A 16,399-nucleotide genomic window follows, 5' to 3' on the forward strand; every position below is an offset into this window, starting at 1 on the left:
CTAATAAGTCGCTGCTAGTCCTTCATAGGTTGGGTTGTAAAATTAAAAACTATTAGCAACTCAACTGTCGCCACTGATAATGGTCAATAGCCATATATGCGCTAGCTGCTATTGACCATTATTAGCAACGACTTGTGAATTTCGTCGCTATTGACCCCTTATTAGCCGTGACACAAATGGGTTGCCTTAATATAAAAATTAAAATTAAAAAGACATCTTAGTGACATATGATGAGAGGTGGCTTTTTGGGGTGACGCTATTGACCTTACATATATAATAGAGAAAAATTATTTCTTTTATATTTTTTTTTTTTTACATGTCTACACAAGGGAAGGGGAAAGGGGGATTCGAACTAGTGACCTCCGCTTCATTAAGCGTAGTCTATAGCCGATTGAACTATCTCTTGGGGACATTTCTTTTATATTAATTATTAGTTAAGTCATGTATTTTTCTATTTTCTATTCTTATTTTGTATATATATATATTCACAATGTCCATAGACGGTAGACCTCAAGATAATTTTGGGTTTTGGTGCTTGCTTGAAACTTTTCCCACCAAAATTTTCAGTAACTCATTTTATACTAATTTTCAACCTAAATTTATCTCTTCTCGCTCGGTTCTCCAAAGCCGAAACAAACAAAGCGACACCTCCCTCCGTCCCTCCCTCCTTCCCACCCATTGTTTAATCTGTCAGTACTTGTGAGTTCTTTCTTCGAATTGTCTGGTTATAATTTCACAGGAGATTTCCTTCATGATTTTATTGAATCACAGCTCATAAAATGTGATTGATTTGTATTTTTCTGAAATTTATTTATCAGTTTCGTCCATTTCGGTTATAATCCAGGTTTTTGTTTCTGTTAAATTTTTTACGCAAATCACAGAGAAGCATCGCCAAAGAACAAATTAATCGCAGATTAGAATTCAGTATTTGTGAATCTGGTAATTCCAATTCCATTAAGTGTCAGGTCTGATACTATTTTGGAGCTTGCCTTTCGAAGCTTTGTTCTCAACGAATGCCGTCTGTATCTCTAAATAAGGTATTTTGGGCTCCTCGTCATCGGTTTTTATGTTTTTTGGGTGTAATATTTTTTTTTGGATTGCATTAGATGGCAATATCCATTTTGTCTTTAAAAGTAAAACATCCATTGAATATTTTTTTTATGCTTAATGATCATAAATGCACTTAATGGGGGCAAGAATTTAATCCCAAGCAATTTGCTACTGCAACTTATTTTTGTCATAAATCTGTTACTTTTCATCTAGTTTGAAAATTTTCCATTTTGCTTCTTATGAGGAAGAACATACATTTCAAAATTAAGACAAAAATATTTTTTAAAAATAAATAAATAAATTCCTTGATCCTTTCAACAAAAGTCAGTAAATAATTTAAACATATTGATTTTTAGTGTCTTAAAAAGTAAGTGATGTATAACATTTTACAATTAAAAGGAGATTAGTGTCCAATTCAAAGTAACCAAAACTGTATAATTTTATAAAAACTCAATAAAAATTTTTTATTAAAAAAAAAAAAAAAAAAAAACACAACATGATTGGTGGCTCTCTTGTTTTAGGGTCAGACTTGACATTCATTTGTACTCTGGTTTTGATAGTTTGCTTGTTTCTTTGCAACTTTCGAATGACGTCATTTAGTCTCCATATTTTCCTTCCTAAAATCGAAACACATCGTTCCATATATTGGCAATCTGGCACTTTGGGGTGAGGCGAGAGGTGAGAAATTGAGAGAGAGAGAGAGAGAGAGAGAGAAATGGACTACAGCCTAGTAACGCTGAAGCTGCAGTGCGCTCAGCTAAAGGACACGACGAAAACGCCGCTTAGAACGCCATGACTCTCGGCGGCATCCTCTTCCAACGCGCCTGGTTACAGATTCTCTCTCTCTCTCTCTCTCTCTCTCTCTCTCTCTCTTGTTTTCCCAAAACACCCTTCCCCTTTCCCTCCCATTTGATTATGCGATTCTCTATTCTCAATCAATTTCTGTATCTCAGGGCATTATGGTCTCGGCCCCCGATGAAAACGACGACATAGAAGCGCCATTGCTTCTAGACGACGGCACCGGCATCTTCGAGCTCTCCCTCTCCTCCGCCGACTTTCGTCTTCATATAATAGCATTTCCAAGAAATAGCTGCGAAATTTGATAGTTTTTCTCACCCTCTCTATGTTTCTTTGTACTATAGGGATGTATGTGATGGTTATTGGAGGATACAGTGCAGGTGCAGTTGAGCCTCCAGTGATCAAGGTATGCTCATTGTTGGTTGAAAACAATTGTAATTTGTAGAATAGTGAGAGCAAAATTTTGAACATAATTTTCACATTGCAAATATTTGGGCATTGTGTATTTGATATCAGGTTCCCAAGATTGTTGATCTTTCAACGATCCCGGATCAAGAGGCGATGTGGTATCTTGAAATTATGGAGGCATACAAACTGTTTTACAGCCCCCTAATTGAAGAAGTTGTGTGATTCTGTCAGACCATCTCTCAGAGAGAGTAAGAATTTCAGCAAAGATTGATGCTTTTTGGTCAATCACTAAGAAGTCATCATAAATGAGGATTGTGAAACATTTGGGATATTTCACTTCATTTATAATTTGACATGTAGAATTCTCCTAATACTCAAAGGCCAAAGCTGTGTCAGTTTCCAAGAGTTCTAATATAAATTTAGGTAGAATTTACACTTAAACTGGCTTATAAGGGAAGAGTGTCAAAAAGTTTATATATACATAATTAAGATTAAATTTAACTCATGTGGAACACCAGGATCGGAATCGCTCCCACCATGACTTAACCACAAGTTCGTAATCTCTTCGATCCCATGTTATCAAATGATACATACTTCTAGGTAAAATTTTACCTTTAAAAATTAGCTTATAAGAGAAAGATGTTCAATAGCATATACGCATAGTTAAGATTAAACTTACTCCATGTGAAATACTAGTATCGTAACAAGTTCAAAAGCCAAATAAAGGGATTGCAAAAAAAAAGTCTTTTTATTTTGTATTTTTGGTAATCCCCCATTCTACCTTTCTAAATTTATAGTCTCTATTACAATGAAACAGCAAACATGACAGACTTAATTCTCACTCATTTCCTTTTCACAATGTTCTAATGTTCTGTGGTTTGGCAACAAGAAAGTGTCAAAAGTGCAGAGTCGATTCAAGGTACAAAAAAAGCTCAAAATGATATTTGCTTTTCAAGCATTCCATCCCCACAACCTAGTGTATTGCATTAAGCAGCCAAATGTTTTGGATAACATGCATGTGGTCGCTTAAAAGATCCACTTGACTTCTACCTGCAAAACTAACAATGTAAAAGTGAGGCCGGGGGCATCGGCCAATCATTATTTTCATGTACGAGGCACAAATTCAATCTCTTGCAATCTTGTCCTGACAGCTAAATTTCGATGTTCCTAGCAGGATTCAGAAAAAAATGTATTCCTCCTTGCAATATTCTTTACAGGAATTTTCTTTGCTGTGATTGCAAGGGGCTATACATCTAAAAAGTAGGACATGGCAATACGAAAAAATTTCATTCCTTGAAGGACTATGCAGCATTAAATCTGTATCAAGGATTAGCACTCATGAATGATGTATTCATAAAATATGTATAAAAATAAGTTTAATTGATGTCATATTGACAAATGAAATGGACAAAGGCAAGTAGCAATGTGTTGGTATCCAGTCATGCCAATAGACGTATCAGAAAACACAGAGTAGCAAGAACATGATCAGGGCTGTAAACTTGCAGAGCTGTTTTCAGATTAGTTTCTCGGATTTTACAGCAAGCAGGCCTCAAGGCAATGAGATATTCAGCCTAAAGTTTAAGTCCTAATTGGTTGGAAACAAAAGAGATAGGATGAATCAACAAATATTGTAATTCAAAGGGTTTTGTTTGACAATTTTTAAGACGGTGCTTTTTGTTTGTAAGTTAAGATGTGATGAAAGGTAAAAGTACTTTTGGGTGTTTTGTATTTTGAGTCGATTGTTATTATTATTATTATTATTATTTGGCTAAAAAGCAAAAACATTACCCTAAAAATCGTTGCCAAACGAATCTTTTTCATTGCATTGAGAACAGCGAGTTCTATGATCAATAAACCACATAGTTGCTAGGGCACCAAGTCCCTCTCGTTCTACTTAAACCTAACAGACTTAAGATCCTTTTTTATTAATAAAAAATGACATATTTTTAAGAAAAGCACACTAAACTTAGCCAATTACAAGAAAATAAAACAGTAGAAGTAAAATCCAATTAGCTGATCAAAATGTAGAATAAAGAAAAGTCCTAAAATAATCCTAACTAAATTTTGATAATAACATAAAAGAAGCTTTAATTTGAAACTAGCTCTAGCAAATCAACCCATTGATCTCTCCCCTTCCTCCTCATTTAAGTTTCATTTCCATTTTAATTGCATGACCAAATGACATAGCATTACTCAAAACTAGGGGATCCATCAGATAGAAAATGAGCTTCATGTGCTGCCCACGGCCACGGGTGCTATGGCACCTTTGTCTTTGTGTTTGTTGGATTTTCCAGTTCACATTAAAATTACATAAAGCTGACATGTAATAATCAAACAAGATAATTATTCAAGTAAAAACTTTGTCAAGGCTCTATGATTGGCAGAAGAAAAATTCGGTATTCAAAGAAATACAAGATGTTGTTCCACTTGAAGCATTGCAACAAATAAGATCGAGTAGAAAGAGAGAAAACCAGCTTACTCAGAATATTTACGACAGCAATCAACCAATCTATTCACATTGACATTATCTTCATTAAGCTCACTTGCCATGTTAGTCACTTCAGCAGAGTCGTTTGAAGCAGTCCATTGGGTTAAAATACAGATCATCCTTCTAAGCTGTCACAAAGGTTAAGGGAAACATAATATTGAAAGACAAGGCAATTTAAGCAAGTATAAACCAAGGCAGTTGATAGAAGAAACCATATGAGCCTAACCAAGGTACTGAAAGTTCCTAGATCCAAATATGTCATTGTCCCTGCAAGGATACGGCTGTTCTTATAGCATTTGATTTTGTGCAATAAGTGGTCAAGCCCTCCTTATGCCCTTTGCTGGAGTCATCTAGTTGATGTTCGAGAAGATCATCTTCAATCAGATCAGATTTGCTTACAAGAACTGAAACATACTGAGAGAGACTTGACTGACTCATCTCATTTTCCTGAACATGAAATAGCAACCTTGCAATGACGCTCCAGAGTGCACTCCGGGCTTCTAGATCATCCGAAGCAAAAGAAAAATATTTCAAGCAGCCCCCGTACGAAAGGCAAATCTGGATGGATCTAAAAAGTTGCTTTTCATTCTAATAGAAGATAGAAAAATAAAAAATAAAAATAGAAAGTATGCAAAGATGATGGCATTAGGAAAAAATTTGCAGATAAGAAACATCAATAATTTACCGTGTGAAATCTCTGAAGCTAAATCAGATACATCAGAAATAATATTTGCAATCAGTACTGCAGCAGTAACACAAGAGCTGGCAACCTGCAGAAGAGATATCAATCAACTCGAAGAGCCCATTACAAAATATTCACAGGTTCTACCGATGCACAGTTTTCTTATGACGAGGATTTTTTTTTTTTTGGAAACTTCACTTACCCCTCATACTTTCGCGCTTTTTGCAGACACCCTCCTATTGTTCAAAAACTCTCACTTACATGTATCAAAGTTTGAGTTTCGTTCTCTTTGGCCCTTCCGTTAGGATTTTATGTGAAATCCTAACGGAAGGGGTCGCACGTGCCGTGCACGTGGGAAAAAATTACTCAAAACCCTGTTTTACCCCGGATACCACCACGTGTACAAACACCCTTAGGGTTTGTTCTAGAAAATCATCAGAACTCCAAAATTTAAAAAGGATTTGGATAGCCGTCTTTGTGAAGAACACAGGCCGACGACCACTGATCTTCGTCAATCCACCCAGTGAGTGTAAATCGTGATTCCACCCAGATTTAAATCGCGATTCCACCCAAATAAACGAACTCCAACCCTAAATCGCGATTCCACCCTGATTTAAATCGCAATTCCACCCAGTGCCTATCTCGTGTAGTTGCGTTGGAAGATTTGTCCGTGAGCCGTCTTCTTCGTCACTGCCATCTTTTCTAGGTATAATCCCTTCTGTCAAATGATTTTGGTTGTTTTATTTATAGGTATGTTGAGTCGTCGACCATTGTGGTCCCCTTTGTCCGTATGCCATGTTTCACATTGTGGTCCCCTTTTATTGTCGAATGTTGTCTATTTGTGGGTCATATGGTTTTATTGTCAAAAGTCTGTCAAATAAAAAAAGATTTGTGTACTGGTGGGTTGAGTGTTGTGCAAAAATATACCTAAATTAATAGGTAAATAATTGTACGTTTTACCTGCAAGTGCACAAGGTCAACAGAGTAGTATATGGTGCAAGTACAGGATCGATCCCACGAGGATTGTGATTTTATTTATAATTAATTAAAAATATCAAATTGTCACAGATTTGATATTGAGAAAAAGGAAATAAAAAGATAAATGAAAAAGTAAAGGTAAAGGCAGGGCTATGCTATCCACCACTAATTATGTTAAACTAGTATATCAATATGCCAATACTTTGATTAAGTTATGCATATTTAATGTTTCCCAACCTAAGGGTTAAACTCTAACTCCTTAAGCTATTGATTTCCCTAAGCAACAAGTTAGGCATGGGTACATACTCTAACTCTTTTCTTTCCTAAAGAATTTAGCATGGTATATACTAAGTTGTTCTTTAGAAAAGCATATATTCTATGGAAATCGACAAACACACAGGGCCTAGGCCATGGTTGTATACTCCCAGTTCCTTATGTTGATTAACCCAAGAATCGTGGTGTGGATTCTTTTGTTACTTAAGTTAAACCCAGGACTCGGCTCATCCAAATTGATCTAACTAACAAGTCCATACCACATGCACATGTTGATCAAGCATACACATATGAGAAATTCATGCAAGCAGGTATTAATCAAGTTAAATAGCATAACATGATCATCACAAGGCGCCAATATTAAAATATTAATTTGACATAACTAGGGCTTCAATCTAGCCCTACTTAAGAGTTAATTACTAGACGCTAATAGTTAGTCACTTCAATTTATACAATACTTACAATATCCAATAAATTTCTTTAGTAGTAAGAGCAGACAACTCCAAAGTTCAAAAGGTATAGAATAATCAAGAATCAAACATTCAGCAAACTACCAATTATCAAAACATTATCTGGAAAGGGTGAAATTAAACAGCACTTCCAAAAATTACACTTATCCTATATCTATATAATATACCAGTATTTTACGGTTTTCAGCAAGCTAAAATGTACCTCAACTTTGTCAGGGAGTTTGACCATGTCACAAGCCAGTCTAAAAAGTTCCTTATTTGAACAGATTTCTTGAGAATAACCATCTATAGCAGAAAGAGCTTCAATTGCGCGAAGGACTACATCAAGAATTGGGTACCTGAAATTGTATGAAAATGAAGAACAGATGCAGGAAAGAAATTACTATCCAAAAATACAAACATTATAATACTTGCAACTAGTCATCAATGTGTTTGGGACAAGGGGACTGCATATGCCCAGGTACTACTACTCAGGTGCTTAAAAATCTCCAAACACCTCATTAGCCAAAAGAAAAAGAAAAAAGAAAGAAAAAAATCGCTGTAATTTATCTCAATAAAAGCATCAGGAGGCAATATAAACCTCGTATGGCCATAAATTGCAAAGTTGAGTAATTAACAATTTTCTTGGGTTATAAAAATTGTGTAAGATAGATTAGTAACTCCTTCAAAAAAGCTAAATTATCTTTGTAAATAATCATAAAACCATATATTATACAAATACTAAAGCATTAAATATCCGATGTCCACCTACCAGCTACTATAAGAGACTTCACCCTTTTAATTGGATTTTTAAACAAAAATTGCTAAACAAGGACATTTGAAAATTCAGAAATTCAAAACAATAACACATCATATATACTGTGCTTGAGTTACCGAATATAGGTTATGTAACATAGTTTTAGGCCATTGATTGTTGGGCACGTGCCAGAAATTCCATGGCCAGCCAACCTTTCAAACATGGGCCCCAGTGATGCATATTGACTAGTCCAGCCCCCACGGCACATTCAAATTATTCACAACAAATGGCCAACTCAGCCAGATCACTTGACTCTCTTTATAGAAATGTAAATAGCAAATTGAACAAAGACACCAAATCTTACTAACAGCAGTTCATATAGGAGCCATTATTTAGTCATGGATCAATAGGCCCCTAGTTATATTCCTTAACAGCAATGAAACACAGGAACAGTAAACAATGGCAAGGAAAACTAGCAAGATACGGTTTGCTTGCTTAGACTCATAAGTTACAGGCAGTGAGCTATACTTAAATCATGTGGACTAAATGTATTGCTGGTATTTGGTGAATAAGATTCATGTAGGACATGACTATTATTTTGTTCTACTAGACTATAAGGTGCTTAATTGCTAAAAGATAGCAAATTACAATAGTAGCAATACTTAAAAGAAATTGCGAATACAATGAGATAATTGCTTGACTAAACCATTGCAAGCTACAAATATATCAGTTGTCATTAAAAAAAAAAAAAAAAAAAAGGAACCTTGATATACCAAATATACATTGTCACCCATTTGAATACAGAGTGAAGTTGTACCTTTCCGGTATTCTTTCACTCATTAATTTGCTCATCTCAAAAGTCAAGAGATTAATCAATAAACTTGGTAATCCTAGCTTCATCAAAGGTCGAAGAAGAACATGCACAACTTTTGGCTGACTTTCAATGACGGCTAACAATAGTCCAACACTCTGTTCAAAAAAGAAAACCTCTTCAGCCAGTGAAAATTAATTTAAAATTCCAGTTGAATTTTTTTTTTTAAGAAGGAAAATTTATTAGAAGCGCAAGGGGGCACAACTCAAAATACACATGAAGTATACAAGAAAAATGCCCAGCAAGATCAGGAACAGGGGGAAAGAGAACAAAAATCTACAAACTTAGAGAGGCCTCAAAAAAAAAAAGCATTAACAGAGATCTACCCAATGAGAGGTTTCAGGAAACAAAGCTGTATATCCAAACTCGTCTTCTCACATTCCTTTCTTTCTAAATGCACAACATTAAACAGGAAAGGATTACATTCCAAATAACATTAAGATCCTTTTGACTAAACCTTCTTTTCCAACACACCAAGAGCTCCACCACCTGTCTCGGCTCCAAACTTCCTAAAGACCAAGTTCCACAAGTCTCGCAATATCACAACGAAGAATTCCTGTTGAGTTATTTCTAACTCCTGAAAAAGCGTGGACTTACCATTGTATGTTTTAGCAATGTTTAGTCCCTAAATCATCAAACCAAAAGCAATGAGAAGGGAGTTATTGATGATTATATGAGGCCCTCAAATATAGAGTTCTGATCAACCCAAAAATTAAGTTTAGAAAGCTAGCTTTTATAACAATCCTAAAGAAGGCTTTTGTTAATTTTTTTTTTTTTTTTTTTTTGATAAGTCGGCTTTCATATGTAACATAGCTGAATTTAAATGGTATTTAAAATTCCTTGTGATTTGCAGGTAACATTGTTTTAATCATATCTAATGGGACATGATATGGACTGAAATGCATATATTTCAACAATTATTTAAATTAATTAACTTTAATAAAGACACAAGTGTTCAAAAATGTTAAATTTTTTAACATATAGGAACATATGATAAACGCTGACTGTTTGTATTCTCGTATATGCAATTTATTCAGCAATAACCAAAAATAATCACAAAACCAAAACCAAGCACCATTATCCCATTTATTCGTGTAAAAAAGCTCTAAATACTTGTGTTCAGTTTAAATGAAACAAAAACTGGTGAACAGGGGAAAAATTAAAGAGTAAATAAAAATAGTCAAGCCAAGAACTCTACAAGTAAAGTGAAACATCAATTATGTAACTTTTTCCAGTTATATAAAAAATGCTTTTAACATTTAAAAAAAGGTAAAAGTTAACCATTTAAAAAATATTATATTTGGGATTTTCCAACATTCTTAAAGTTTCTTTGATTGTGATAGAAGCTTAGTTGAGATGAGTTGTGTTCAGTATCAAAGTTTCTTTTGTCAAGAATCCACTTAACCAGCCAGCCCTCCTACCAAGTTGCTGATTCAAACCTACATTATATAACCTCTGTTAACAAAAGAAAAATACTATAACATCTGATTAAAAAGACAAATAATTCAAATGACAATTATAACCAAAATCTTCCTACAACTATAGTGTTTCTTCCTTCCATTATTTATTCAACCAATCAGCCCTCTTAGGAAGTATCAAGCTTGACCTCCTACAATGAATATGTGGAGAGAATCTTTAAACTCATAGTCGGTGATACCCTTATTGGTGCAATCACTTGGATTTTTGCTTTCTCTGACACTGCTGTTTGAAATATACTTCCTAAGAAATACCACCACAAGCACCCAAAAATAAGAGCTGATCGGGAAAATATAAGGCATTTCCTTGGTTGAAAAATTTTCAACATAGGCACCCTCACACACATTTACCAGAATGTCTCAAAGAAAATAAACCATAGACAATATTTTCTACCTTTTCAATAAGCTGTAGATTTAAGGTATTTTCCACAATCCATAAAATCTGGCATAGAATATGTTCAGACTGCAATGCTTCAGCCCATGTAATACATTCACCACTTTGAAAACCCAAAGTTAACAACCTGTATCAGGAAATATATAGATTTAAGAAAAGCATACAGCATCTGTTTGAGTCTGTCTCAAAACCACTAATGTTAGCGACACAAAACTATAAATGACACGACTGATGCAACATGCAAGAAGAGACTCGGACACTGCCGCTTTGCTATTACAAAATAATGAGTATTCTACTTTAATAGATAGAAAGAAATGTGTATTCTTTCAGAAAGAGGGAAAAAGTGAGAACTGTCATTTCACTATGTATGGTTATTGTTCGCAAATGGACAGAAAGCAGAAACAAAGGTTGATTTGAAAGTTTCTTGCCAGAAGAAACAAGGAATACCAAGAAGAACAAAATTAAGAGCAAAATAATCCAGGATAGGCACAATGAGACTTTATGCATGTATGCTACAAGTTACTACTTAATAGGTTAGAAAGAATGAAACACTGGCAGATAGTATAATAATAAAACCAAAATCTGAAAAGTTTTCTCAAATGATTGACAATTGGAATTACGAGCGCAAGAGTATGTATTACCGACAAGCTTCACATAGACATTGAGCATCGTCTAGAAATAATTGTTCCACAATTATCTCAACCAATCCATTTGTAGAGACTATATGTTTCAACAGAACTTCATGGCAGGCAAGGTTTCCTATAATTCTGAGGCTAATCTCCTGGAGCAAGAAAATCAATCAGATCCACAGTAAACAAGTCTCTAAAACCTCCAGGTTAACAATTTTCCAACTACAGAAAACAAGTTAACAGAGAAGGAATGAACATAAGTTCATCAGGCAAAAAGAATTTTGCAACAAAGTTGAAATGTGGCTCACCTTAACACGCACAGATTGGGAAACTAAAAGGTTTGCTAAAAGTACTTCCAAGTACGAGGTTTTGTACCTGCACAAGTATCTTACTTAGATTGCAGTACGACAGATTTCATAATCAGATCTCTAGCAATAATAACAAGACAAATCATAGTTCAAAACCTAGTTCAAGGAAAATAAATGATTTTTGGGGTGCTTGCAAAAGAGAAGGGTGGTTGGAGGTGGAAACCTAAAACAATATGATTAATCACGTCTTCTAATAAAGTGGCAATGACTGCTATCTTCATCTCATAAGCATACCCAAGACTTTAGAGGGGATATGAGGATTGGTACTAGATTGTACTTCCAACTGGATAGTTCTTTAATCAACTTTTTATTTGAGTTACAATAGCCTCATTATATCCAAAATCCAGAATTAAGGTTGATATGACTTGACATGCAATCAGAATAAAAAAAAAATGCAAAAAGCAGCATCGTGATTAATTGTCAATTGAAGGGAAAACTTGAGTACGATGCGCTCTGCATTAGTTTTACTTGCAGAAAGATCCCATAAAATGCAACCATACTCTTCCCAAGCCTCTTCTCCTGATGATATACTAGGCTGATCAGATCTACGACATGACTCTTCATCTTCTCCTTCTTGTCGAGCATGTTGATCATAATCCCCAACAATCTTCATGCTCTCAGAGTTATTATTTGAAAAGTTCAGAACTTCATCTCCAGAGAGAGAAACTGAACATTCTTCCACATGACCAGTATTTTGTACTTGATTCATGTCAACACGTGCATCAACGCCAAGAGAATCATGGTTATTACTTGCATAAGTTGGTAGAAGTTTCCGTATCAGAGAGATTAAATAACTAGGATCAACTGTAGTTGAGATGTCAAACAACTGCACAACAGAAAGAAAAAAAAAAAAAAAAATCATTGGTTGACATTGTCGACCAGGTACACGTTATGTTAATGCTCTTAAAATGTATTTATACATTACATACACGTACGTATTTACGCATATATGGGCCGGGGCCGGTGTGGACATGTATTATCAACGCTCTATCATTTGCTTTATAATCAGAGTACGGAAGAAAACTATGGTTATTACCACAATCAAGAGTTCCCAATTTCAGATTTCAGCCAAGTTGAGTGCATATGGGAAAATTTATGCAAGCATATGAGCTTTAGTCACAATGTACTTCACATGTATTGTGCCAAAAGTCAGCCAAATCATATTTGAATGAGAACCAGCATATATCTGAGCTGCAAATGGATTTAAAAATGAATATATTTGACAAACAACTGGTACCCACATCATCGAATGCCCTATTTAACCTGTTTATAAATCAATTAGACCTCAAATACAACCAAAAAGAAAGGGCCAAGAACATTGTGAGATTTTCCTAGAATTGGCAAAATTTTCACTGAACCATCAAACAGAATCGTCACTATCAAATAGCGTGACAAATGAACCACTAAAACCCTATTTACATACACTTAAGGTCCTAAGAGAGAGGGAAGAGAAAAGATAAGAGCTAAACGGAAAAAAGGAACAAAAAAGAAACCAAGTGAAATCAGAGCCGTTGATTGCAACCTCATCAGGCGGAGCAGAAGGGTGATGTGCCGGTGCATCAAGTTGTACTTCCCCTTCTTCTTCTTCTACAAGGTCTGGTTCTAAGTCAAGCGCCATAGCCCTTAACTGTGCGGAATACCCACCAGCTTAGCGGAGCTCTGCCTATCCTTTCTCAAATTTCCCGGCTTTCACTACTTCATAGAGCTTTTATGTATATAGTACATTTAGAAAGAAAAAATAAAATAAAACAAAAAACAAAACAAAATAAGAGGAAAAAAAAAGTGAGAATATATGATAATTTTTTTTTTTTTTTAATCATAAGATCAGTCATAATTTTCTTGGCATAGATGATCTTAAGTTTGAATTTTGATGCAAAAACAAGTATCAAATCTATATTTAAATGGTTAAATTTATTATTTGAAAAATAAAAATTGGAATGGAACTATAGAAGAGCTTCACCCACCAAGGCCACATGTCCATCTAACACCTAATTTTCATTAGTCTACACAAATAGCCCAAGGGAATGAAAACAATTGGAATGAAATTATGGAGGTTCAGCTCGCTAGGACCATCAGCCCAAACACAAACACCATCCGGAAAGCACTAGCAAGCTCACCAAAACACAACATTGCATGAAGCACACATCAAGAATGGAAACGTCATATCCAGCAACCAGGGCCGGCTCAATGGCTAGGCCACTGAGGCGGTCGCCTAGGCCCCCAGTTAGTAAGGCCCAAAATTTCTTTAAATTTTATTTTAACTTAAGGCCTAATTTTTTATTTTATTTTTTTTTTTAAATAAGGCCCAAAAATTTTTCCCATAAAAATTTAAGGCCTCTAAAATAAGGCCCCAATATAATAAGTTCATTGTAAAATAAGACCAATTAACCAAAATATATATATGCCACGTTAATTTTTTGGGGCAATCAGTTAAAAGTTAAATTTAAAAGTCATGAAACAACAATGAGAATGAAAATAATAATAATATTATTAAATATAATAATATTATTAAAATACATATTATTTAATTAATATTTATATATTAAAAAAAATAAGGTCCAACTTCAAAATTTCGCCTAAGACCCTCAAATACATTGAGCTGGCCCTGCCAGCAACCATCCTCTATGAAATGCGATGTATGCACCCACTTAGGACATACAATTCACTAGAGAAAAGCGGATCAAAATCACCAGCACAGGCATGTTATGCGTGCCTTGAAAGTTATGGTGGACCCAACCGGTTTTTGATTTATTTACAAGTTTGTCTTGTAGTTGGAGTTGGAAGGCTTGTCCCACACTTATTGGGATTCCTTTTGGCTCTTGGAGATTTCCACCGACTTTGCCTAGTATATAAAGGCATGAGCTCCTTATGTTTTTGTGTGCCAAAAGCAATTGAGAGAGAGAAAAAGTGAGAGCAAGAAAGAGAGTGTTTTCTTTTCCCCTTTTTGTTATTATTCTCCTTTGGGCAAAGTGAGAATTGGGTGTATTTGGGGCTTTGGGTTTGAGTGGTTTTCTCACCCTGTTACTCTCTTGTACTCATCTTTTGATAGTGAATTTTCTCTGGGTCGTCTCCGCCAGTGGATGTAGGCTTGTTAAGCCGAACCACTTAAATCTTTGTGTCGTGTGTGATTGCTTATCTTTGTTATTCCGCATTCTTCTTATTTTTCGCATCTCACGGGTCTTGGGAAATAGGATTAATTTCCTAACAACTGGTATCAGAGCTGTTGGTTCGAGTGGGAGCGATGGCAGGTGAAGAAGGAAAGATGGGAATCGAGAAATTCGACGGCAAAGATTTTGGGTATTGGAAGGTACAGATTGAAGATATTCTTTATGGGAAGGATCTTCATCAACCTCTTCTGGAAGAACAACCCGACGACATGTATGATAGCGAGTGGGCTCTGCTTGATCGTAAAGCCCTAGCAGTTATCAGGTTATCTCTGTCAAAATCAGTTGCACACAACTTTGTAAAAGAAAAGACCACAGCAGGTCTAATGAAGGCTTTGTCAAGCATGTACGAGAAGCCGTCGGCTAACAACAAGGTGCATCTGATGAAGAAATTGTTCAACCTAAAGATGGCGGAAAGAGCTTCGGTGGCACATCATCTCAATGAGTTCAACACCATCACAAATCAATTGTCCTCAGTGGAAATTAATTTTGATGATGAAGTTCGTGCGTTGATCGTCTTGGCATCTTTGCCAAATAGCTGGGAAGCAGTGAGGATGGCTGTGAGTAACTCTGTAGGAAAGAGTAAACTGAGCTATGAAGACGTCAGGGATTTGATTCTCAGTGAAGAGGTTCGCAGAAGAGATGCGGGTGAAGCCTCTTGTTCTGGTGCTGCTTTAAACCTCGAGACTCGGGGCAGAAGACAAGACAGAAACTCTGTGAGGGGCAGATCTAAGTCCAGGAAGGGTAGGAGCAAATCCAGGTTTGGACGACAACCTGAGTGTTGGAACTGTGGCAAGACAGGCCACTTCAAGAAGAACTGCAGAGAACTGAAGAAGAAAACCGAAAATGACGCCGCAAATGCCGTGGTAACAGAAGAAGTGCACGATGCCCTACTTCTATCTGTTGACAGTCCTCTTGATTCTTGGGTCTTGGACTCAGGAGCTTCTTTTCACACTACACCGATCCGTGAAGTTCTTGAAAATTATGTGGCTGGAGATTTTGGAAAGGTGTACTTGGCTGACGGAACGGCGCTGGATGTTGTGGGTCTAGGCGATGTTCGCATTAGAGTTCACAGTGACTCGGTATGGAAGCTGCAAAGTGTCAGGCATATCCCAGAACTGAAAAAGAACCTGATTTCAGTAGGACAGCTTGATGACGAAGGGCATTCAATTCATTTCCACAGTGGAAAGTGGAAGGTCAGCAAGGGAGTCAGGATTTTGGCTCATGGTCATAAGACGGGTACTCTATATATGACGACGAACAGCAGAGATACAATTGCTGTTGCAGATACGGGTGCTAACTCAAAATTATGGCACCTAAGGCTTGGGCACATGAGCGAGAAAGGGATGAAGGTACTTCTGTCAAAGGGGAAACTACCGGAGCTGAAGTCAATTAAGTCTGATTTGTGTGAAGGCTGCATCCTAGGAAAGCAGAAGAAGGTGAGTTTCGCGAAAGTTGGCAGAACACCGAAGCCGGGAAAACTGGAGTTGGTACACACGGATTTGTGGGGTCCCGCACCAGTGGCATCTCTTGGAGGCTCGCGGTATTATATCACATTTATTGATGACTCAAGCAGGAAGGTATGGGTTTACTTCTTAAAGCTTAAATCTGATGT

At 36.1% G+C, this 16,399-nt stretch overlaps 1 protein-coding gene and 1 non-coding gene across 2 annotated transcripts; one reads left to right on the top strand and one right to left on the bottom strand.

Annotated features, from left to right (window-relative positions):
• The first annotated feature begins 1,765 nt into the window (after positions 1-1,765).
• On the top strand, positions 1,766-2,478 carry LOC132162823 (uncharacterized). Its single transcript, XM_059573045.2, is given in 5 exon segments — positions 1,766-1,826; positions 1,829-1,881; positions 2,001-2,125; positions 2,188-2,254; positions 2,365-2,478. Coding segments are annotated over 5 exon segments (420 nt in total).
• A 508-nt stretch (positions 2,479-2,986) lies between these two features.
• Positions 2,987-13,325, bottom strand: LOC132164075 (uncharacterized). Its single transcript, XR_015913041.1, has 11 exons — positions 13,143-13,325; positions 12,066-12,446; positions 11,561-11,627; positions 11,265-11,404; positions 10,624-10,750; positions 8,701-8,852; positions 7,350-7,485; positions 5,430-5,514; positions 5,024-5,302; positions 4,736-4,872; positions 2,987-3,314 (listed from the first exon to the last, which is right to left on the bottom strand). It is a non-coding gene; the product is annotated as an uncharacterized LOC132164075 (transcript).
• Between the last annotated feature and the right edge of the window lie 3,074 nt (positions 13,326-16,399).

Source organism: Corylus avellana, chromosome 8, assembly GCF_965113065.1.
Source record: "Corylus avellana chromosome 8, dhCorAvel1.hap1.2, whole genome shotgun sequence".
NCBI lineage: Eukaryota > Viridiplantae > Streptophyta > Magnoliopsida > Fagales > Betulaceae > Corylus > Corylus avellana.